This window comes from Lathamus discolor, chromosome 5 (assembly GCF_037157495.1).
Source record: "Lathamus discolor isolate bLatDis1 chromosome 5, bLatDis1.hap1, whole genome shotgun sequence".
NCBI classification, from domain to species: domain Eukaryota; kingdom Metazoa; phylum Chordata; class Aves; order Psittaciformes; family Psittacidae; genus Lathamus; species Lathamus discolor.
This window is the reverse complement of record NC_088888.1, coordinates 108400777-108426420: the sequence shown is the minus strand read 5'-3', so window position 1 is coordinate 108426420 and position 25644 is coordinate 108400777. Positions and strand designations below refer to the sequence as shown.

General features: G+C 42.2%; 1 protein-coding gene across 5 annotated transcripts in view; it reads left to right on the top strand.

Moving 5' to 3' along the window:
• PKHD1 (PKHD1 ciliary IPT domain containing fibrocystin/polyductin) overlaps positions 1-25644 on the top strand; it is a 272144-nt gene that overhangs the window by 44488 nt on the left and 202012 nt on the right. For all 5 annotated transcript variants that reach the window (XR_010613271.1, XM_065681837.1, XM_065681838.1 and 2 more), the window contains exons 30-35: positions 1914-2109; positions 3481-3548; positions 6159-7772; positions 7942-8085; positions 15709-15922; positions 21790-21940. Coding sequence is in view for 4 of the 5 variants with exons in the window: in XM_065681837.1 (XP_065537909.1) it covers positions 1914-2109; positions 3481-3548; positions 6159-7772; positions 7942-8085; positions 15709-15922; positions 21790-21940 (2387 nt within the window). In the remaining variant the exon portion in view is untranslated. The remainder of the gene's footprint in view (positions 1-1913; positions 2110-3480; positions 3549-6158; positions 7773-7941; positions 8086-15708; positions 15923-21789; positions 21941-25644) is intronic.

The window sequence follows — 25644 nt, the reverse complement described above, 5'->3', positions numbered from 1 at the left end:
GGCAGTGTTCAAGGCAAGGCTGAGTGGGGCTTTGAGCAACTTGCTCTAGTGGAAGGCGTCCATGCCCGTGGCAGGAGGGGTTAGAAGACGTGTTTTTAAGGTCCCTTCTAAACACAAAACATTCTGTGATTCTATGACTACCTTCTCTTGTGGTTGGGGTAACAGTGCCACGTGCTCTATGAAGAAGAAGAATAGGAAAAATTAAAGCTGTTCTGGAGAACTCTGTGAGTAGACAAGAGTTTCAGGCAAAAAAATATTAATAGCTTTAGCTTGATTAATTTAGGAAAGGGATTTATGTAACATGGTCTATGACAGCAGGAAATTAGACTTCAGGACCCATTCTCATCCTGTTTATTCCTGCTTCTGTGCAATTGAACCCACACCCTTCAGGGGAGACAGGAGGATGAGATTCACCTCCTAAAGATGTTTCTGTGCTTGTTGTTTAGATGTCTTGCAAACACAGTGAAGAGAAATAGACTGTTATGTAGTGGGATTCAGCACAGCTCTTTTGTATGTCTTCCTTACAGTAAGATGATTCATGCCATAAAGGCTCTGCTTCTCTTCATTGACTACAGATAGAGCTATCTCAGTGAAAATGTCGTTATCTGGACTGATTCATACAACCCTAATTTTTAAGTTATTTCAGGAGGAATTTAGGTTATGAAATTCCCTTCTCTGCTGCTCTTGTAATTTTGTATTACTGTATCATGCAGAAAGAGAAGGAAGTATTCTTTGTCGTCTGACTCTAATTTGCCTCACACAGGGCTTAGATGGGAAAGAGCACCATGTTTCCTGAAAAAATGGTGCTTTGTACCTGTGGAGGCTTTGTCTGGGATAGATTCAATTTCCTGCATAGTAGCTGGTATGCGGCTATGTTTTGGGTTTGTGCTGGAGACAAATCTAAACTGATAACACAGGGATGTTTTCACTCTATTCCTGAGCAGCTCTTACACAGAGCTAAGACCTTTTCTGCTCCTCACACCATCCCACCAGTGAGTGGGCTGAGGGTGCCCAAGGAACCAGGAGAGGACCAGCCAGTACTGCTGATCCCAACTGACTCAAGGGATATCCCACATGATATGATGTCATGCTCAGCATATAAAGCTGAGGGAAAAGGAAGGAAGGAAAGAGAAAGGGAGGGATGTTGGGAGTGATGTAATTTTGTCTTCCCAGGTAACCATTACACTTGATGGAGCCCCATTTTCCTGGAGAAGGCTGAATACCTGCTTGTGATGGAGAGTGAATGAATTCCTTGGTTTGCTCTGCTTGTGTGCACAGCTTTTCTTTACCTGTTAAACTGCCTTTATTCTCAACCCATGTGTTTTCTCACTTTTACCCTTCAAATTCTATCCCCAGCCCTATGAGGGAGTGAGTGAGCAGCTGTGTGGGGCTTAGTTGGTGGCTGGGGTTAAACCACAGCAGCACATATGTAGGCATCTGACTTTACGTAGCCAAGGACATTTTCATGTAGTTGTAAAAGGCTCCTGCTAAATAGCTCCTTAGTGCTAGAAAATGGTCTGGATAATTTGCCAAGGATTTAGAAAATTCCCAGAAATCCTCAGTTTCAGTTTATGGGAGGTTTAGAACGACTGGATTTGGCTTTTATCAGCTGCAGATATTTATATGATAGACATTTATGATAAGGGGGCATGGACCTTATCCTGAGGGTGTCTATAGATGATCATAACCAAGTTCACTGTGCTGAAGTCTCACTCGTGGCTTGTGACCTTATCATGGAGGGGTTGAGTAGGATGCAGAATCACTGTGCTTGTCAGTGTTTTGGGCTGACGGATGTGACTGGACCTGTTCTAGCATGATGAGACCCCATGTTCTTCCTTGTGCAATGGTTGCACATGCTAAAATAACTGCTGCCAGCAACACTGAGGTGGTTTTATCCATTCTTCTCCTTGTAGGTGGTCAGGAGCTTCAGATTGGAATATCCCAGTTTGCCAGCTACAGAGATTCAGATATCAAGGTTCAAATTGGGGACTCATGGCCACAGATCCAGGCACAGACAGACCATAGCGTCAATGTGATGCTTCCAGCCCTGGCTGCAGGATGGTACAACGTTTCTGTTACCATCAATGGTGTTGCTGCTGCTTCAAAAGGGTATGTGAACATGTGTACTTTAAGATATACATTTCATTCTCCCTTCTATTTGGTATTTTAGGGTTAATCTGAAAAAGAAGGTAAGAGTTTTCACAAGTTCTGTACCTAACAGTGAAATTTGCAGTGTGGTATAAAATGATGAATAATTATCAAGGCATTTATTGATCTGTGTACCCCAAGTCAGCAAACTGCTAATGCGAGTCAATTAACTCCCCTTGGATCAGTAGGAGGCAGGAGAGAAACATTTTAGAAAAAACAGTTGATTTGATGAAAAATGCATATTGAGACAATCAAAGGTATTCACAGATTCAGGTCAAATGCAGATAAATTCTGCTGTAGGAAAACAGCAGAAGAAAAGATACATTTCCTGAGAAAAACAAAAGCTAGTTCGAAAAACAAGAAAATGCTTTGTTTGGAGAATTTTTAAATGAAGCTATTTCTATCTTTTAAGGTGACACATCAAGCCTAGATAAATGTATAAATGAATTCAAATGTGGGGGAAAGCTGACCTGAAAGTGGGATGCAACAATACATTCTCAAGCAACACAGTTTTGCTTCTCAGCCAAGCAGCGCTCATCCATGGCAGTTGCTAGGAATGATCCTGAAGCAACGGTAGTGCAGAGAAGGGAGCGACTTTTATTGCTCACAAACCACCCTAGGCTGCTTGTTTCATTAATGAACTTCAGAAGGATAAAACCTACGGTCAGTGGAACGACACGCAGGGATTACATCTGATACTGATAACTGATCTGTTTTCAGCACTATTACTTTGTCTCCAGGGACAGAGAGTGGAGGGAGATGGGTCAGATTAGGAGACAACTCTGATCTCTGGTGGGATGGATTGAAGGCTTGGGAAGGTCTGCTTCTCTAGCTTGTCCTTTTTGAAAGGAGGGGGGTGGTGAGGAAAAAATAGATGTTGGTGGGAGAGAAGTGGAGCTACGCCTTTATCTGAGTGTGCTTCAGGTATGGTGTGAGAATGTAAGGAGGGAAGGCAGCTGGGATTTCTTCCGTGTGCTTGATCTTCTTTCTGTGGGCATAGCTACCGTGGGGTCTGTTTGGCAAAAAACTCCCTCATTCTTTCCTCCTTTGATGAGCAATTCAGGTGTACCTCATGGACTAAATTTGACTAACAGGTTGCCGCTTGATAAGAAGGTGTTTGCAGTACATGTGGCTCAAGTCATATGCACAGATTTGGTTTGTGGTGTGGTCTTGTCACTGTGGCATTGAACAAAGAGGATGTGCCAGGTGGTTATCTGGCCTTCCAACCTAGAAGGAGTTATAAGGGAGAAGAGTACTGCAGCAGGAGAGAAACATATATAGAAAACCCCTTAAACCTCCAAACCCCCTTTCTATGTTGCTTGTGTTTTCCAGGGTTGAGCCGTTAATCCAGTACCTGTCAGAGATCTTCAGCACAGAGCCGTGTTGTGGCTCCTTTCTGGGTAAACAGCGTTGGTACATCTGCAGCCACTTATGGAGGTTAAAGGGATCAAGGGCACAGTTTTCCTGCAGGAATGAAAAGGGCATCCCATTTCACATCAGTTTAAATGAGGGTGTTTTAAATCTGTGACCCTTTATTATGCAGACATCAACTGGCAGACAGCAGCAGTCTGGAAATGTGGGATTGTAGTGAGCATCCCTCAATCTGGTTGGCTGGCTCAGGGCTCCCTGTGCTTTCAATTTCATACCTTCAAGTGTTTGCTCATGTATCCTTGCATGCTCCCATTGGGAAAACAAAGTGTTCCCACACCTGACTCATCTGTGCTGTTTCTTTCAGTTGTTACACCTCCATCTTTCAAGGCTTTCTATCTGAAAGTTAGGTGACAAGCAGGGTACAAGTGTGGTTTGAAACAAACAATAATTTCAAGTGATCCCAAAGGAGACACTCTATTTTGTTAAGTTGAAAAGAAAAAAAAAAGTCATTTTTCAATGTTAAACTTAATAAAAAATGAAGCATTTTTTAGTCTCATTCCAGGTTTTTAAACACTGGAAGTAAATTGTGTTTCAGAGCCAGATATGACTGAATGAAAAAGAAAAGTTTAACTTTAAATCTAAAAAATCATATTTGGTATAGTTAATTTATTTTGTCATTTTGATGGGGGTGGGGGAGAGTTGAATCCCCTCAAAATGTAGTGATTTTTCCACGAGCCCTTAGAAATGCTATTATAGGAAACAGAGAAATTCTTGTGATGCAACCTCAGGTCCTCCACAGGTTGTTCTAGGCTCACAATATAGTTAAAGATACAAAAACTCAGGGGATTTATGTTACATGATTGCTTCAATACTTTGTGATTGACCAAACCTTGAAAGAAGAGAGTGGGGATAGAGCTTGGAAAGCAAAGCTTATCAGTTTTGAAGATTAAGCTATAGTAAAAAAAAAGGCCAGAAAATAAATTATTGCACCCTTGTTTTCATATTTAAGGGTAAACTGAAGTTTAAATAAGAACCGATTAAAACTTTAGCTGTAGTTGTGTGAATGGCTTAAGTTGACAGAGAATCTCATCACTGGAAAAATCACCAGTCCTACCCCCTCCATTATCTCTGGTCTTTTGTTGTCTATAACACTTGCGTGGCCATCTGGATCAAGGATTAGAGTTCACTCAAAAGGAACCCCATTATAAACTGACTTATTTTTCAGGCTGATCATGGGAAAAGGAAGGGCATGTGTTTAATGGATAAAGAGGTTGAAGCAAGACAGGGCCCTGGGAGTACTAGTACTGCAGACTCAAGGAAAACTGAGAGAGGTTTCAGCTGGGCTCTGGGATTGGAAGCACGGGATTAGGCTGGGAATGCTGGAGGGTTTACATTTTTATTATTGTTACTTTAAATCCAGGCTGCTACTTCTTCGCTGCTGCCCTTATTCTCAACACCCTGAGAGGAAATGCAGATATGGCTGTGTTGCAGCATGTAAATACAGACATTGGGTTTCATGCTTATTCCAGATAATTAGCACCTACCCTCAGTGGCAAGGGTGGTAGCAGAGACTTCTAAGGCTCCTTCTCCTGCCAGTATGGAGAGTGATTACAATGACATGTGGTAAAACAACTGTGCTGGATCAGACCAAATAGAGCCTGTCTCCCAAGAGTGACCCAAATACAGGATGACTTAGGAAGAGTATATGAATGGAGCAGTGTATGATAATATTTCTCTATAAATCTTCTAGCTTCCAGCACTAGGCACAAGAATAGCCTCATTTGGAGGCCATACCTTTGTGTCTAACTCTGCCTGAATTGCTTTCCTGTGTGAATTACCCTATCAGTTTGCACTAGCCTTTTGCTGTCACCTTCTGTGGCCTTAAGTAGACACCCAGGTAATAAAAACACACAGATAACCACAGGGAAAAGCAGACAGCCTGTGTGTCCTCCAGGTCATGCATTGGGAGCCCTGGTCAGAGTCGCCTTTGACAGTGGAAAGGGAGCTATTTTTCTCTTCCTTTTCCTGTTCTACCCATCTTAAATGGTGCAGACTGGGAGCATAAAAGTAACATAGGGTTTGAAGCTGGATGTATTCATCAATGCATCAGCTTTTCTGGTCAATGAACTCCTCCAGGGCAAGTGACCATCAGTGCATGGCAAATCTGGCACTCTGCCTGAGCAGCCAGGCAGAACTGAAGATTGAAGCAAGGTCTGTGGGTTTGACTTTTTGTTTGAAAGTAGTCATACCATATCCTGCTTCCATGTATGCAGCAGGACCAAACCACATCTGGCATCTCCCCACCTGCTTGTGCAGACCATCCCGTTCCCTGAAGAGTTCAGTCCCTGTGCACTCTCATGGGTCTTCTCACAGCAGTTTCCTCCAGTTTTGTGGTGGCTTTCTAATGTCATTTGCTGCCATGAAGGTCCCTGGCTATCTGATACCTTAGCCTCCTGTCCACATAGGATTATCCTGATACAATTGCTATTGTCTCTAGCCGTCTTGTTCAAAAAAAAAAGAACTTAATTTCTTCTGTTCATCTTGGCTAAGACTGCTGTGCTTATAAGCTTTATCATGGTTTGGATTGTTCAGATTATTTCCTGCATATAAAACCCTTCCTTATTTTGTTTTACTCCTAGGTGGAACACTGCTCACAATCTCTGGGGTGGGCTTTAGCCAAAATCCTGCCCTGGTTTCCGTTTCAATGAACAGGAAAACCTGTAAGGTTACTCACTTGACAGAAGATACAATTTGGTGCCTGACCCCCTCAGCTGCTAATTTATCTAATGAAGATTCACAAGAAATCTCTGTCAGAGTAAACGTAGCCATCAGCAGTAGGTCAATTCAACACGTTCTCTTTTCAGAAAGGACCACCACCTTTAATTACCAAAGAGCTTTGACTCCTGTGATTACTGTTGTTAAAATGGAAATCACAGAAAGCAGTCTGCTGTTGAGCATCCAAGGGATAAACATCACTGGATCTGTTGCTAAGCTTGGACATAGTGAATGTGAACTTGAATTTCAACATGGCAATGAGTCTGCAATGTTTCATCAGTGCTCTTTGCCTCTGAACAGCCTGGAACCTGGGATTTTCCCCGTCCAGGTTATGCAGAGGCAGCTGGGATATGCTCGTGTAACGGCAAGGCTGCAGACCATTAAAATAACTCCACAGATAACCTCCATAGTCCCATCACAAGGATCAGTCTGTGGTGGGATGTTACTCACTGTATCTGGTATTGCTTTAAAATCCAGGAGGAATTTAGTACAGGTCAGCCTGCAGAATAATTATTCCTGTGAGGTCCAGAAATCTGACGATAATGCCATTAGTTGCATTGTCCTTCCAGAGGCTCATCCTTTCCATTATCAGTGGCTGTCTGGGGCATCCTGGGCTCTTAATGTCACTGCAGTTGTCAATGGCATCAGCAGTGTCTGCCTTGGAGACTGCATGCTTCACCTTCATGAGCAGTGGACCCCTCTTGTAGATTCGGTGACCTGGGAAACCAATGGAACGTTCACATATGTGGCGATCAAAGGACAAAGGTTGTCATGGCCAAATGATAGGCCCATGGTACGTGTGAATAACCAGGCTGTCTGCGAGGTAACTTTCTGGAATGAGACCAGCATCAAGTGCCAGATGGACTGCATTTCCCCTGGGGAGCACAACATTTCCATATTCAACAGGAAAAGCGGGCAAGCTTGCTTCAGAAAGGCAGCCCCTGTTCTTGCCCTCCTGCCACAAGTGCATTGGTTTTACCCACAAAACTTCAGTACCAATGGTGGAGGACTGCTCACCTTAGCAGGCTTGACACTGAAAGGAAAGAGAATGACTTCTGTTCTCATTGATCACCACCCTTGCCTCATTCTCAGTGTCACCTGTGTAGCTATCAAGTGTACAGTGCCCCCAGGTAATGGGAATAGATCTTTGACTCTAAAAGTAGATGGCATCACCTATTACCTTGGAAGAATAAGTTATAATGAGGATTTTACCCCAGCTTTGCTTTCACTTTCTGCAACTGGTCTCCTTTTAACAATGAGAGTATCACTGGTCACAGAGATGGACACCATCTATGTATTTGTTGGAGACTTTGCTTGTAGCAATGTCACCATCACTAACTCTACTTTGCAGTGCTCAGCTCCTCTGCTCCCTGTTGGCCATTACAGTGTGCTGGGCCTGGATGTCCCCAGGGGCTGGGCTTCCTCCAACCTGACATTCACCTCTGAGCTGATGGTGACGGCTGTCCATCACAACTGGGGTAAGTCATGAAGGCCTGTTGCAGCTTCTCTTATGGGGTGCAGTGTGAGGAACTGCAGGGGGTGGGTTTTTTTTGCATGGACACAAAAATGATGAATTGAAAAGCATACCCTTGTTGACAGCTGGCTGTCAGGCTGTGTCTTAATTACCATTTTCTGTTCTTTTCCAAGGTGGTTTGAATGGAGGAGCAATTTACCTGCGTGGAATTGGGTTTTCCCCAGGGAAGACTTTGGTCACAGTCTGTGGCACCAACTGTGGATTGCTGGGCAACACAACAATGACTGACCTGGCCTGCCTTGCCCCACGCCTACAAGGTCAGCTAAGACACAAAACCTGGCATTTTGTTAAAAATACTGCCTAAAGCTCTATTTTGACCTGAAGGGGTGTGTGTCCATGTGTCTGTCCCAGTGTATCTCATCCAACTGGAATAAAAAGCAGCAGCAGCCTTGGAGAAAGGAGAAGAGCCAACATAACATTGACTTCAGGTTTTTGAGCTCAGTCCAAACGCAACTGCTGTCAGGGGGAGGTTTTGTGTCAATAGCCATGGGCTCTGGACTAGATCCACCATATGCCTGTGGCCATACATGCTTTGTGTTTGTGGATGAGATGTGCACAATGTCAGCAGATCCTTGTGGCAGCTATTTCTCAGGAAAAGTCTCACATAAAACGTGAATGAGGGCTGCAGGCTTGTGTACACAAGAACCTCTTGGCCATCACAACCGCCTTAGTGAGCTGAGCTCCCTTAGAGGCCTTTTCTTCTGTGGCCCCACACATTTTGTGTTTTGGGTGCATGGTGGGACAGCTTCAGGGGGTAATGAGGTGGGAGGAAAAGGGTGAATGACTGTGAGGGTGAAAAATTATGTGTTGCGACCAAATTCATACCTTTGGGCAGCTGGAATGAGGATTTAATTTATTTGAGTGGGAAGATGGGATCATCCCTCTCCAGAGTCGATGCATTCTCCTTAAATGGAGAAAAGCAGTAGGGAATGTTGTAATGATCTCCAGCTTTCCCAGAGAGAGAGATAACCCTGCCTTGGTTTTAGAGGAATCTCTTTGAAATGGGAATTTCCTGGAACAAGTTGTGTTTCCTCCCTCTCCTACTGGCAGCACAGAATTAGACTCCTAAGATCTTCAAAAAGTAGGATTTAAGACTTTTAAATCTCACCCTGGGACATACGCCCTTCTCCAAACCCTAAGCACCGAAGTACCTACCTTAGTGCTGCAGCATTCCAGCACTTACTAGCATACCACTTTAACACTTCCTAGCTCTGATGCTAGGAGAACATCATGATCCCTACAGAAATACTTGTTGTTCTGTGACCATCCAGAGTTCCATCATTCAAGTCACCAAACTTCCATGGACTCTTATTCTTTGTGGACCTGGAAAAAAGGTGACAGTGATGGTAAATTGCCAGGGTTTTGCTCAAAGATGTGTGGAATCTCTCTTCTCCAAATAGAAGTTAACTAGATAGTTACTGAAAAAGCAGGCCAACGTGAAATTTTGAGCAAGGGTTGGGACAAGAGGCATCCAGGGGTCCTTTTCAGTCTCAGTTATACCAGAACTCTGAATTTGCTCTTGTCATTTTTAATGGTTCCTTTCCTCATCCGTAAGGAGTACTGAGAAAAATGGAGGAGGTTTTTAGATCCAACCACAAGCACTCAAAAGGAGGCACGAAGAGGTTGTAAAGGCCCAATTTTCTTTGTTTTAAATAAGATCCAGACACAGTCTACAAAACTGTGTTATTCTTTTAAGCAAGAAAACACACATGGTACTGGAGTGCTGGAAGAAACCCAGAGCACAAAAAGGTGAAGTCTGGTTATTGTAGGAAGAATAGAAGAATAAACTGTAATCAGATTGGTTGAAACTGTGAAACATTAATAGCTGTGCTCAAAATTCACTGTGTGGCAGGCGGCAGAGAGAGCCTGAGGAAAACCATTTCAGAGGCAGGACCACAATGCTTATTACCGACACTAGATGTCAGCAAGTGAATGCTGATTGTTGCCTGCTTTGCTGGCTGTTTCGGGAGAGAGGATGCTAAGGGTCATCAACCAAAGCTAAACAGGCGCTATGGCTTTGAAGCCAGTTACAAGACAACCTGTCTCTCCCCTGCTGTGGTTTTTGCAGAGTGCAGCCTTGAAAATCTCATCAGTCGAGTTTTGTCAATGAAGTTTTTACAAGAAAAAGTGGTTTTTTTTCTTGCATTAAATTTCTTTGCAGGCAGCTTAAATCTGTGACTGCTTGCCAGGCAGTTTGTACTCCCTAGGACACTTGTATTAAGTTTGTGCACTTCTACACGTGGCATTGGTGATCCTGTGTATAGAGCAAGATGCTTTCCAGGCAGTGTTCCTCCTGGTGCACTCCCCACCTTTCAGGGCGTGAGTGGACTGGTTAAGTGCAGTTAGTCCAGTCTCACCTCATGGTCTACATGCTGCTGCTTGCCTGCGGAAGTTTGCCACATGGCATTCACACATTCAGAGCTCAGACCTTCCTTTCACAGCCCCATCCACATGGGAGAGGTTGCGAAGAGTTTGGGGATGCAGGACCGTGAGCTGTGAAGGAGATGGGTGGAGGGATGGGTCTGTGGTGCCTCAGGGCCCCTTGGTGCAGAGACTGGTGTGCCCAGGTTGGATGCTTATCTGACATTTTCCACTGCTGCTCATGGACCAGGTGATGAAAAGTGAAGAGTTTAAGCTGTGTTTCTTCTGTTACAGTACACTGGTGAAGCAGAAACAACTCCCCTCCAGCAGTGCATGATGTCAGGTGGCAGCTTACTGCCTTGGGGTTTCATTCCAGTGCTAGGTCATGTTGTGTCTGACCTGATTAAAATGTTCCTGTGGGAATCCCCAGCTGGTCCATCTAGCTTACTCATGATCAAATCAGTAGGGCAAGGCTCTGCAGCTGGGAAATGTGACTTCTTTCTCTTTTAAAAGGCAGTTTTCTAAGACACAAGATGTGTGTTGGTCTCAGTAGGATTCATCCATAAACCTCCCCTACAGGGTCTTCCTTAGGAATGGGTGTTGCAGCAAAGTTCTGGTTTGATCATTGACAAGAGCTGGGCACACTGGGTACTAGAACATGCTCAATCTAGAGCAAAAGGAATAGGAATGCAAGCTTAGACTCTTTAATGAACAATTTTCTGAAAGATGTAGGAAAATCAAATCACAGCAGAAGTAAATTTGAGTTTCACCTTTAAAGCTGAAGAAAATTAACAAAATTAAGTGAAGATAACAAAACCACACTCCTGGCAAGGAAAATAAAACCAAACAAAAAACCACCTCAAATGCACCCACAAGTCTATTAAAGAGATACTGGATTGATCCTGAGAGCTCTCCTGTTGTCTTGTCCTTGCTTTCTTATTCATGTCGCAGTGCTGTTGATGAATGGAAGTACAGCTATAGGTTCTGTTCAGCTCAGGTTGCATTTACAGAGCACATGATTAAAGTCTGTGGGATTGAATTGTGCTCATGTGAAAGATGGGGAGACTGGCAGGAAGCTTAAGGCAGGTGAGAAAATAACTGAATATTCCTAATAGATAATATTAGGGTAGGTACCATATATGAATTTTCACAGTAAGCCAGTATCTGACACTATCTGTTTGATATTGGGGTGAAGGTAAATAAGGCACCTTTAAAAAGAGGTGAACTGATAAGAAAATCCATCAGGGAAAAAGCTGAGACTGATTTGCCTGGTTGCACTGAAGTGCTTGGAATAACAGGTCTGGCTTTAGGGTCTTAATGTAACAGCTCCTGGGACCTTTGTTAGTGAGTCCTGGACTGGACCTACTATTAGCTAGATTACATTGGTAAAACTGGATGTTTAGGGAAGAGGGTTTAGATTAAAGGCCAGAAACGAAATGGAGCTCAGTGAAGTTTTAAAGGAAGAGAGACAGGGCTTGGTGGAGCTCTTTGCATGGGGCTAGAGAAAAGAGAGGAATGAATGTTGGTTGCAGCAATGCAGATGTACCAAGGAGAAGCACTGGGCTAGGACCCAGGGGAACTATAGTCAGGTAAATAGGGTGGTTTGTACAAGTAAATGAAGAGGATGTTGCAACTGAGACCTCAATAGAAGCCAGGGCCTGTGATGTTTGTTGTGGAGATTGAGCTAAAGGTTCCAAATGGTTCCTTCTCTCTTTCAAATCCAGAAATAAAATTAAGAAAGAGAGAAAAAGAAAAAAAAGCATATTGACTACATGTCAAGCATGTTCTGACAGTGAGATCTACCAGGTGCTGGAATAGATGCAAAGTCACCTCTCAGGACTTCTGAAACTTGGCTGTACAAAATGAATGTCTCCTAGGGAGCAATTCTTCTTAGGCAGAGGTTAGACTTGATGACCTTAGCAGGTCTCCTTTTTCCTCTCTCTATCCACCTTTTCTTTTTTAACCTTTGTCTTCCCTGCTAAGCACATGTTGAATTTATGTTCTCTAGTCCTTTTTGTGGGCGGTGGGTGACTGGGGATGTGTGATTTGGCACCAGGACTCCTTGGGCAGTTGTTCAATCAGTCTGCAGCTGCCCTTGGAACTTCTGTAGGTTTTAGCCTCATCACATGTTCAGCAGTTGTTATTAAACAGCAACCCAGAAAAAAAGACCTTCTGCTGAGCAGCCCAGGATCCTGGCTTGAAACAGACTATCCCTCAAAGACAGGGTTGGGGGCAGTCGGTCCTTAATCCATTGCCAACATGCAGAGAATTGGCTGCCGTTGTGTCTGATCTCAAAAGAGAAGCCATAATGGGATGAATGAACTCATCTCAGTGATGGGATTGTATTACACTTGATTAGCAGGTTTTATCTTTATAGGGAATGTAAAACATAAAAAAGCTTTATTCTGGGGCTTGAACACTAACCAATTAAGCAGGAAGAAGAATTGTGTCCTAGAACAGATAGAATATCCTCTTAGAACATACTGAGTGTGTTGTAATCTTTAGTTGATATTTTTTGTCGCTGTTGTGGCAGAAGATAATGGCAGCGATAATACTTGCACTTAATGGTGAGAAGTGGGATGAAAAGCCAAGACTTCCCCCTACCTGAGAAAAATATTAAATCTGGGAACAGGGAATAGGAGGACCTCAGAGATCCCTAAAGAAGAGATGAGAGCTGCATATCTCCTTGAAGAGTGGTATCTCCATCCGATGGACAGGAGCTGTAGAGTGTGGAGATGAGATCCCTCCTTCCTTCCCCCTCAGAGAGCAAAAGCAGTCCTAGGTTTGATTCTGAAAATCATCTACATGTATATAAGCATATAGGTGTATAGATTAAGCAGGGTTTTCTTGGATTTTACTTCTATCTATCTCTCTACAACCCTTTGTAACCATGTTCTTTAGCTTAGATTTTATAATTAGTACCTTTGTTTGCCTGGTCTGAGTTAAAAATTATTACAGCAGTTAGCAGGATACAAGGCCCCATGTTCCTACAGATGTGATAACATTAAAATGAGGACACTGGACCACATTAGAAGCGCCTGATTTCCATGTGATGCTTCAGAAATGTCCAAAGAGACAGGCTATTCTTCTGCTAGTCTCTAAGAGCTGAGCTGGAAATAATTTCTGGTGACCTACATTAGCCAAGCAAGTTCTTTGACAGCAGCAAGGTATCAAGGAAAATATTTATGTCTTGAGATTCTGGGATCAGTTTCTAACATTCATCTTAAAATAAGGTTCAGCAGTTTCTCTACACAGGAAAGCCATGACATGTTCTTTTCAAGACCACAAAGAAAACCAAAGCCTCTTTGGGTTAGTTTATAACAACCTGCTGTTTTTAGTTAAACTATGGAATGTCAAGTTAATCTTCCTTTGACCTCCTTCAGAGGGTGGTCAAACACTGGAACAGGCTTCCTAAAGAGGTGGTCAATGCCCTAAGCCTGTCACAGTTAAAGATGTTTGGCCAATGCCCTTGAAAGTATGGCTTAACATTTGGTTAACCCTGAAGTGGTTGGACCAGGTGGTTATGGTAGATCCCTTCCAACTGAAAATATTCTATTCCTTTCCATATGTGTGTTAGTATTGCTCTAGTTGGTTATTCATCTAAGGTAGCTTCTTATTCTTCATTACAACATCTGAGCTTATTACAGCCTTTCATGTCACTAGTAGAATAGAAAAGTAAAGCAGAAAGAGCTGTTATACCCTACTACAAATTTTTCTGTCTGTAGGAAAGTTGTGGGTTTGTGCAGGAAGGAAAGGGCAGTTCCATCACTGATTGAATGTCCTTCATCCTTACTAGTTTTGAGAAGTTCTCAAAAAAAAAACCCAAGCATACATGCCCCTCTCTTTCGGAGAGTCCTTTAATGATTTGGTTCTGCTGCGTGTCGTTGCAATAGCAACTTATTTGTAGTATTTAGTCCTCTTAGATGATAAGCATTTCCAAAACACAGATATCTAGCACCACTTAGAATGCCCTTGGAATGGCAGCCTGGCCTCAAGGAGTAAGCAAGGCTTCTGTGGGAACAATAGAATACCTGAGATGGCTCTAGGCATAATTTCTGGACAATAAAAGCAAAATATAGGCATGGTGCCATCATTCCTTTAGGCTTCTCTCTCTATTACTTTTGTCTTTCATATTTATATGTCAGTCTTTGAGGCAGGGATTGTGTTTGAATGGATCCTGAGCAATAGAATTGTCACTGGGTTTGGGAAGGGAAAGGGATTAAGTATACTGCAAAATCTGTGAGGATGTGGTAACTTTTTACTTATTCTAAATCCAGAGAAGAAAAAATATAGAAAAATTGTGAACTTTCTCTCTGAAGTTCAGAGCAGATGAAATGCTAGGTTTTAGCATTTTTAAAAAACACCTTAAACATTAAAGTTATAAACTTTTCAGAAATACCCTATATGAAATAATAATTTTTAGCAAAAAAAAAATACATCTTTTAACATAGGAAATATAACATTTTCATATTTTTACCATTTCAAAAAACATTTTCTTAGTTCCATTCCTTAGGAACTAAGACATTCATTGACAATGACACTTTCCGAGCAAACAAGGTATCTTTTGAGAAACTAGAACCAAAAAAAGCTAACAAAAAAAAAATCTTTTCTTGATAAATTCCTGTTGATTTGATTTATGATACTTGAGGGACACTGTCGGATACTACAGTGCAAACTGTAATACTGTCCACAGAGCTTTCCAGGAGTTCAATACAACTATTTTATAAGCTCAGGATTAATGAAAATTCTCCAAAAGTCTTTACATGCTCAGGGTTTTAAGAGAAACAGTTTTGATCTTTGGCATAGTTTAATGCTTAAAGGATTCCCGTTTTAAATTATTAAAACCAAACATTTAAACTGAGCTGAACTTCAGTGACAGTTCATATATATTTTTTGCCTGGATTTTGAATAAGAAAATCTCATTTCTCTTCACACCGCTTGCTCCTTAAATGCACCTCATAGCAAAGCAGCTGCTCCCATTACACTTCCTACCACATCCATGGAGTCAAAGTTGAACTAACTCTCTAGTCACACTCAGGTACAAAGCAAGGTGGGGAGATCCCACTTCCTGCAACTTCTCCAGAAGCCCTCCAAGATGTGGCAATATTTTCACAAAGCCTGTTATTGTATTTCAAAGTTGTCATAGGTGTTGTCACATCTCCCTTGTAACAGATGTGTGCCTTCTGCCTGATCTGTACACCATGGTCTATCTTCCCCAGAAGAAATGTCCACGCTCATACTGTATCACTGATGTCACTTCCTCCTGGACAGAACAATTTGATTCCAAAGGCCATCCTGATGCTCAGTGCACAAGGGAGGTTATATGCTTGTTCAGACTAAGCAAAAGGCTGAAGGAGTTGCATGGACACCTACTCATCCCCAAAAACGATGCGCCAAAAGAAGGGTTGGAACATGCTCATCAGGAATCTACAATGACAACTGTCACTGATAAAATATGCTTAATATCAGTGGTGTGTAGGCTGCTTTGGGTTATTTTCTTTTCTCTCCTGTCTTTGCAGCTTCCCTGGCAGTTTTCTGTGGTCTGACACCTTCTTCTGTTGACTGCCGAGAAGACAGAGCCACTTTTATTGAATGTGATGTCCAAGTCACAGTGGGCTCCTATCACCAGAGAGAATCTGTGTCTTACCTGTACATCTGTGAGGACAGCCCACCTCAGTGGCACCAGAAGGGTGTCAACCCACCCCAGAGGCATTTTGCTGGACTCTTTATCAGGTTAGTGCTGTGTCTCTCCAACAGCTGAGTGGGCTCATCCATGAGTAACATCCCCAGGATGGCATTCCACCTTTTGCAGAATTGGCCTCTGCCAAATGACGGACTGAACAAACAGATTTCTGATCCTTAGGTTGATGTCAATAGAGCAATTTAGCCTTGAGACCACTAGAGAGCTCCGCTGGGTTGTGAAATTAATTCTTTGTGTCTAACAAAGCATCTCTAGTCCTCCCCCCTCCTTCAATTTCCTCTTTTTAAAGTGTTCAAGAGACATCAGAAAACCCATCTTGTAAACAGGCTGCTTTGTTCCTTCTTAGGTTTTAATATTTATCTTCAGATCCAAAGCAACATCTGGTGGATGCCAATGGGGAAAAAGATTAGGCATTATGGAAAGCAGAAGTTTTTGTTGGTTGAGTGTTGTTTTTTTTTTTACCCCTTTCTCATATCTCCCCTTCCTCTCTCTAAGCATTTTCATGAGCAAAAAGTTGCAGAGAAAATTCAGCAGGCTCTGTGATATATTTACTCAGCAAGGGTGCTCAGGCACTTACTTATTCAAGGCTTAGGCTTTGCAAATCCAAGGTCAAGTTGCCCAGGAATATGAATTGGTACTGTTGCCTTTAACAGAGTGGTGAGGGTATATACCTGCAGAGCATTTACTTCCAAGATTCAGAGGGAGGTCTGAATTAAGGAATAGGTGAACAAAACTTTCCAAAGAATACTAAACAAACAGAGAATTAGAATATCTCTGTAATGTTTTGCCCATGATTTGCTGTACTTGGCAAAATCATTCTTGGCTGGTGCATGATGTTGCATTCCAGGTATTTCAATTGAGTTGCAGAGATATGGTCCTCATACATAGCTGGTCCTTATGTCACAGCTGGTGTTGTGAGTAACAAGAAGTAGTTCTGGATAGTGGTTCTGTGTTGAGGGAAGAAAAACAATTAACATATACTGAACAAAGACAGCCAGACATGAATAGCACAATTTTTTAAACTTGTTAAAAACAAACAAACAAACAAAGAAACCCCAAACTTTTGTTACTAAATATATACATATATACACAGTTATATATACATATATATACACATATGTATATATATTTATATATACACACGGTTACTCTGTCTTTCAGCCTGTCATATCCTTTTCACAATCTTTTTTAGTTTGACCTAGGATCCGTAATGGATGAACATCTTATGAACTATCAAGTTCCTGTCAGTTTTGAGAAAATCTGTGTTAGGCAGAAAGTAACTATTTTCCTGTTGATGGAGAGGAAGGAAGAATTCTACCCTGATCTGCTGTTTTCCAGCAAACTGTAGGCCAGACAGCACAACAAGGTTCTTGGTGACAGCCAGCATGGCTTCACTAAGGGCAAATCCTGCCTGACCAATTTGGTGGCCTTCTATGATGGGGCTACAGAACTGATGGACAGGGGTAGAGCAGTTGATGTCATCTACCTGGACTTTTGCAAAGCATTCGACACTGTCTCACACAACATCCTTGTCTCTAAATTGGAGAGACATCAATTTGATAGGTGAACCACTTGGTGGATAAAGAACTGGCTGGATGGCCGCACACAAAGAGTTGTAGTCAACGGCTCAATGTCTGCCTGGAGACCAGTAATGAGTGGTGTCCCTCAGGGATCGGCGCTGGGATCGGTCTTGTTCAACATCTTTGTCAGTGACATGGACAGTGGGATTGAGTGCGCCCTCAGCAAGTTTGCCGATGACACCAAGCTGTGTGGTTCCGGTTGATATGCTGGAGGGAAGGGATGCCATCCAGAGGGACCTTGACACGCTTGTGAGGTGGGCTGATGCCAACCTTAAGAAGTTCAACCATGCCAAGTGCAAGGTCCTGCACGTGGGTCGGAGCAATCCCAGGCACAGCTACAGGTTGGGCAGAGAAGAGATTCAGAGCAACCCTGCGGAGAAGGACTTGGGGGTGTTGGTCGGTGAGAAACTTAACATGAGCCAGCTTCAGTGTGCGCTCGCAGCCCAGAAAGCCGACTGTTTCCTGGGCTGAATCAAGAGAAGCATGAGCAGCAGGTTGAAGGAGGTGATCCTGCCCCTCTACTCTGATCTTGTGAGACCTCACCTGGAGTATTGTGTACAGTTCTGGTGTTCTCAACATTAAAAGGACATGGAACTGTTGGAACAAGTCCAGAGGAGGGCCACGTGGATGATCAGGGGACTGGAGCACCTCCCGTATGAAGATAGGCTGAGGAAGTTGGGGCTGTTCAGCCTGGAGAAGAGAAGGCTGCGTGGAGACCTCAGAGCAGCCTTCCAGTACCTGAAGGGGGCCTATGGAGATGCTGGGGAGGGACTCTTCATTAGGGGCTGTAGCGACAGGACAAGGGGTAACGGGTTAAAACTTAAACAGAGGAAGTTTAGATTGGATACAAGGAAGAAGTTCTTTACTGTGAGGGTGGTGAGGCACTGGAATAGGTTGCCCAAGGAAGCTGTGAATGCTCAATCCCTGGCAGTGTTCAAGCCCAGGTTGGATGAAGCCTTGTGTGGGATGGTTTAGTGTGAGGTGTCCCTGTCCATGGCAGGGGGGTTGGAACGAGATGATCTTAAGGTCCTTTCCAACCCTAACTATTCTATGATTCTATAATTCTATATATGTGCAGCTGGCCAACTGATGTGTCCAAAGTCACTTTGTGCATCGGTAACGTCCTAGGGGATGAGGACAGTTTTGTTGCTGAGCCATATGAGTAGGAAACCCTAGAGGGGAGCAAGACAAATCCTGAAATTAAATTAGTCAGTTCTATTGCTCCAAAAGTGACTTGTTTCAAAACATGGAACTCTAAAATCCTTGCTTTGTCTAACTGAACTCTGCTTTTGCTTACATCAGCTTAACCACAAAACAAGTAACCTACAACCTTGAGAGTAGTAGGGCAATCCAGTATCTCACTCCTTGTTCTTTTGCTTCCTGTTCTCTGGGTATTAAAATTGCACTCAGCTCTTTACTGATTAAAAAAACTTCACCTTCAATGAGTCTATTCTTATGATTATTTTTCTTTTTGCTCCTTTTTGTGGTCTGGGCCGCTACTGTGGAAAGAAAATTCATGCAGTCCATTTGCTGCTTCCGTATGGTTTTTCATTGTGTTTTTGTTCAATTTATTTGTGAATGTCCCAGAGACAGGGTTTCTTATTCCTCCAGGGAATCCTAGCAGGGAGATATTTCTGATCAGATCAACCAACTTATTCTTCCCTATCCTTCCAGCTTTTTTAACTTTCTTGTTATTGTCATTAACTTTTCCCCAGTTTGTGCTCATCTGTGTCTAGTGGTTAGAAATTAAAACTTGGGCTGCTGAGAAATTTTCCTGAGTACTGATGTTTTTTTCTGGTGAATTTATTTCGAAGCTGGTTCCTGCTGAAAAGGAGCTGGGGAAAAGTTGATTGTTCATTTTCAAGTGAGTTTCCCGATCTGAAAAATCTGGGGAGAAGAGGAGGGAGAAAGAGTTTAAAGTAACTCAAAATGATGTATTTCAGAACTTCTGAAAACAGTTTTTTTTCAAACATCAGTTCAGAAAAAAGTTTCGTTTCAAAGTATTAATGGAATTTGTAGTGAAGTGTTAGAAAATTTAAATATTAAGACTAGAAAAGAATGATTTTGGGAATTCCTAAAATAGTACACATTGATTGCTGTAATTAATAATAGTAACCAATAGTAACAATAACAAAAAATGTGTTTATTTGGGTTCTGTGCAAATGTTTAAAGATTAAAGCATTCCTTCCAGAATGGTTTAAAATTTCTGAAATCACTCCTGGCCTAACTGCACATGAAATCTGTCTTACTAGTTTTACAGTGGTTTGAGTAAAGCTTCTCCTGATCTAGTCTGTACTTTATGAACACGTAATTCCCAACGCATATTCCTTAGAAGAGGTGCAAGTCTTGCCATTGGCAACACTGGTACCAAATATAGTACCAAATACATCCATGAATTCCCTTTTAATAAGTCACCCCTTCTTTTCCTGCTTTTCCTTTAACCACTGCAATTTGTTAACAGTTTCCAGCATCAAGGTTTTGGAACGCAGTTACGAGAGGACAGGGAGGAATTGGCTCTTTGCCTACAAGCAAAGCTTGTTAACTTTTGTAAAAAGATGTGAACAGCCACTCAAAGGTCCTTGTATTGACTTCAGTGCCTGGCAAATTGGGCCCATGCCCTGCATCCAGCCAACAACAGCCCCCTTTTGCTTTTACAACAGATGTTTATTTAAAAGATGCAGCTTTTTCTTGAAGCATTAAAAAGAAGTGCTATGCAGTCTTGAAAGATAGCCCAGTCCATTGAATTATTGTAGAGGACAAGAGCAGTTCTCAAAGTGTTGCTATCAAAAGCAAGTGTAGTTGCCTATGGGTGGCTTTTGATTATTGATATAGCAGACGGAAAGGTTCATTTAAATATAGAAATAAAAATTCATTGTTAAAAAGATTGAGCCACTTGCACAAGGCTTTTTTTTGTTGTTGTTGATGTTTTTGTAGTTTCTAATGTGGCTGCTTCCTTTAATACTTTAACACTGTAAAAGAGCAACAAAACAAATACCCCCTAACTGCTCTGTCAGAGCAGCTCTTTATTTGTACAGTGAGCTGCCACATCCTACATGGATTGAAAACTTCAGGTTCATCCTGATCATCACCCTCCTAACAAAGGTCTGAGTTTTGACTTTCCAATTGGATTGATTTTGGTAGAACTTAATCTCTTAAATTTGGCACTTCAGAAAGCACCATTAGATGGGCCTTTTAGGAGCCTGGAGACCTCTGAAAATCCTAGTCCTACCTTTCTGATTCTCTGTTTTGTTAAGCAAATCATATTACAAACTCTGTCCTTTCTCAGCTATTCAGAAAAGTGGTATAATTTCTGAGCTATGGGTGTTGCTGTAACTCATCTTTCTGCTCTCCTTCCCACAAGCTGCAGATGTGTATCTTCTGCAGCTTGGTGGGGAGAGGAGGAAGAAGGAGCAATAGCCAGGCAAGGAATGAGAAGTGATGTTGGATAATCCTGTCCTGACCCTAAGCCTGTAGAAGTGAATTTGTAAGTTTCCCCCTCATTTTGAGGGATGCTGGATCCTGTAGCTCCCTGTAATGAAATGTTACCAAAGTCAGCTCCTGTTAGCAGCAAGACCAAGGGAAAAAAACATGTTTCTTCCCCACCACCTTTTCTGTCACTTCTTCCCCCAATGCAAGGGGAGGCTTTAGAGCAAATGTCTGTTGGTATAAGTGGCACATATATCGAATCTCCTTAGTCTGGGCTGTTAAGTAAGTTTAATTAATTTACTAAGTTAATGTTCCAATGCTAGCAACAAAGCATCATTGCAATCAGCTGGGTAGCAGGAATTGGAACCCCTAAATGAGCTCATTTTTTCACAGTTGGAATTAGGGACCAGTTAGCCAGTTGTGTGGCTTTTCCAATTTCTCCACTTGCCCTAGGGGAGTTGCAAGTTATTCATTCCCTGTTGCTAAGTGTGAGTAAGATGGGGAGGGGGGAGACACAAACAAACCCTACTCCATGTAGGAGTCCATCTTTGATCCTGACACTGCTGATTCCCTAGCTGTTGTCTGCACTTATCTTCCTGCCTCAGTCCTAGAATGGCATTTCCTACTATTTGTAACAGTTTGGGGAAGCAGAAAGGCATCACTGAGAGATATTTACTGCATGTATTTTCATCCTGAGTGTGTGCAGATAAAGGGGGGGGAAAAACAAATAAACAATAAAAGAATGGAAACAAAATTACGGAAATTTGCAAAGTTTGACAAATGGTGGCCAGGAGTTGCCACAAGCTAATGGCTTGCAATGATTAATAAGAGTAAAAATAATTGCATTTCATTAAGATTGATGACACCCCATTTAACCTCCCTTCTCGTTTCAGCCCTAAAGTGGAAAGAGATGAAGTTCTCATCTATAATAGCTCCTGTAACATTACCATGGAAACTGAGGCAGAGATGGAGTGTGAGGGAGCTAATCAGCCAATTACTGCCAAGATTACTGAGATATGGAAAAACTGGGGCCAGAACACTCAGGTATAATCAAATCTTTTTTACAGACTGATTCAAACAGCTTAAAATTAAATTTGTAATATTGTGTACATTTAAAGGGGGGCAAAAAAAAAACAATTTAGGCTGAGCAGCAGCAATATATAATATTAAATGCCTTCCAACTTTGAATAGCAGTTCTAATGCAGTGCAGCTGTATTAATGGTTAACTATGGTTAATCATGTATTTTATGAGACATAAATGAGCTTTATTTTCTGGGCAATGCATATCTTTTTTTAGCGCTCTCCTGGTTTTTTGTATAAATTTAAATTCTGTTCTAAAAGTGTTATTTTCTCTTACTAGAGCAGAATGTTAGCCGTGAGACACAGAATTTCAGCTCTCTGGTAGAGACTTAACATTCAGCATTTGTGCAGCTCTGGTAATATTTGGGTTTTGCTCCTCTTTAGCACCTGGAGTAAAATGGGACAGTCTTTCCAGGGCTATGTGTGGGTATAGAAAGACATACCTGGAGTTCATGACAAAAATTTAGGACTTTGAGCTAAGACCGCTGTAATGTTCTATATCTAAAAATGACCATTGCAAACCTTAAACATCCTTTAAGAGTCCTCGTAGCGTTGCAGAATTTTTGAGGAGTACTGAGTTGAATACCAGGTTGTATCACCCATGAGAAAAGAATTCAGATGGGTTGGATATTTAGTGAACATCAAATATCCTTTTGTCACAGTCCTTTCCTAAATGAGCAGCACCTGAGAAGTGGAGTCCTACTTCATAGGGGGCAGTGCAAATGGGAAGAGTTACACACCTGGATTATGGTTAAAAAAAAAGTTGTTTTTTAATCTATTAAATTGAATTATTGTGCAGTCTTCTTAGCATGGTCAAAACCTAGGAAGTTGGAGTTTGTTTGCTCAGCATTGATATTAAATCCACCACAGGAATTTTTAACTCTGCTATCTGTGATGATATATCCTTTACCACCCTATCCCAGAAGTAGCTGCAGTGTCCTGGCAGAGTAATTTTGGCATGTTTCTAGCATCAGATTCTAGATCTTTTACTAAGAGTCTCTGATTATTTGCCCTGCAAAGCTACCTTAGGTATATGTTACTATTGCAGCTGAGTATCCAGAAATATGATTGCTTTTCTTCTGTTAATTCTTCCTTGGTCTGTGAAGGAATGTCACAGGTATGTTTTTATCTATCAGTGCTCATTTGCTAGTCAGTCTTGCTAGTTATGCTATCAGAAACATGCCCCGCTAAGGAGAAAACCAAGCCAAAAAATAAATTGCTAGTTGGTAACTGCAGGAAGCCATCCAAGGGAAGTGCTCAGGGAAGTATCAAATCAAATGGTAACTACTCCTTTTATTCATATTTTCCTTCCCAAATGTGATAAGGGCACCTTTACAGCCCTAAAGCCTGGGCTGCAGCATAGAGGAGCTACTTACTGCTGCCTGTGATCTGAATAGCTCAGCTGTGTCACGGGTCCTGTAGGCTCAGTAATTAGATGATAACAGGTTGACTTTTGACTCAAATGGGAGCAAAAACAGGAGGAAGCAGTGAGGTTTGTCCCCTCTATGGTTTTTCTGCTCAGATAGGGGGAAATGCAGGAAGTCCTAAGCATCCTGAATGAACAAATTCATTCAGGGAGAGCAGAACGAAATCAGCAGCGCTTTTTGATCTGGGATTTGCTGCTGCTTAATGAACCCAGTGGGCATTTGGAATCATTTCATCCCTCTTCCCAAAACTGGCCAGGGTGAGCTGAGGTGGATGGGTGGAGAGTTCAGATAAATGGTTTCAATTTTGGTCGCTTTCTAGCTGACAGCATCCAGTTAAGATTAACGACCTGGTGCAGCATATGCATGCTTCACTGTAGAGGTTTAAATCATGTCATGTGAACTGGCCTCTACCTTTCCAGTGGAAATAATGGTCCCCAGGTTCAGCACTAAGCAGTGAAATGCATTAATAGCACCACGTGCCTTAGGATAATGGTGCTATTAGCAGGCAGCACAACTCTGTGTACAAGTAATGGGACTGCATCTCTTTATAATAACATCTGGCACTTCTATTGCACTCTTATGCAAGGATCTGAAAGCACTTCATAAAAAAATGGGCCTGATCCATAGCTGTTCTCAGTGTAGTTAGAGTGCTCAGTGCTTTGTTTTCTCCTTACTCCTCTGCCAGCTGAACTGTGCCTGGGCAGGCTGATAACTCAGCAGTGTATTAGCACAGCTGGGCTTTGCGGGAGGGTTGGGGCAGAGGTAATTAGATGATGATGGAGCAGGATTAGCTCCAATATGGCACTAGAAGTAAAAAGAGGCATTGCAGAAAGTCTAACAGAGGCTTGTATTATCAAGAAGGTGGAATGAATTGGCATTGGCAAGAAGACGGCAACCTCAGTTCAGAACATTTGTTTTATACAGAAAATAAACCCAACAAACCAAAACCATAAGAGGCTGGTTCTTGGAGTTTGAGACTAAGGGGTACAAGCTTTAGAGTGAAATAATTTTTAATTCAGTCTTTATAAGGTACCTAATAAGACCTGTCCATAATTCTTAAAATAATAAGGGATTGGCTGGGATTTGGTAGGTTACCTCTGTTTGAGGGGAACATAGACTGTGAATGTGACAAGGTTTTGCAGCATTCTTCTGGTGGGGGAATGCTGGGCAGAAGGCTCAAGAGGTGCCTGCGTAAGAGCATGGCGGGTGTATGAGAGAGGCCAAGAGACATGATACCTCAGCAGCGGGGAGCTGAACTCTAATAAGATAGTGTTCTTTCCCAGGTTTGAGTTTCTATGATGTTTTAGCAGCTCTGTTCCCAGTAGCTCCCAGGCATGACCTGGCAACACCAAAAAGAAAGCCATGTATAAGTGTGCTGGTGTACAGTGAGTGGCAAAGGCATGTCCAAGAACTAAACTAGCCTTCTTTGATCAGCAGGAGCCTCGCACTGGAGACAGTCTGTTTTTCTCTCTCCTAACTCTGGATATACAGAAACTCCAAGTACTAGAAGAAATTTGTACCTAGATACAAACTCTTTATAGGTGCATTTTTCCCCCTTTGATTCCCTCTTTCCCCCAATAAATACATACAAAGATCTTAACCCCAGACACCTAAACTCTTCTCTTAACTCTAGATATCTTAATTTTTTGATGATCTGCACCATATGGTTAAGCTTAATTCTGCAGGAAAGAGAACTCTTCCACCTCTGATTTCACCAAAACTTTGGTTGAAAACTGAGCTGTAGCTATCATCAAAAGTTAGAGGGTTATTTGCTGAAAATGCTGGCTGTCCTCTTTGTGTTGTGCATGCTGCTCCCTTGAGTCAGGCACTTGAGTTTGCTATCCTAGTTTAATCCTTCTGAAAACTTTTGGGCAGAATCTTCAGGAAAACAGCTGTATTTTCTAGTAGGTGATGTAATAACCCTCATTAAAGTTTTGCCCCTACAAATCTGGTCTGTGAGCTGTTGCTTGAATGGTTACAGTCTGAGCTGGGTTCAGCTGTGAATCTAGAAGACCCCCAAAATTTCTGTGATTTTCAAGTTGCTGGCTGGAGATCTGTGAGTCACATGCCAGACTTCATGAAATTGGACTTTTCCTGATGTCTGGTCTGTGTCCCGCAATCCCCCAGAGAATAGCATTTATAGTTTTCTTTAGAAACTGACTTAAACTCTTGCTTCACTTTATAAGTGAAGTATTTTACCCCATATGACTTAACTAGGTCGCATGAAGTAAGCAGCAGGCT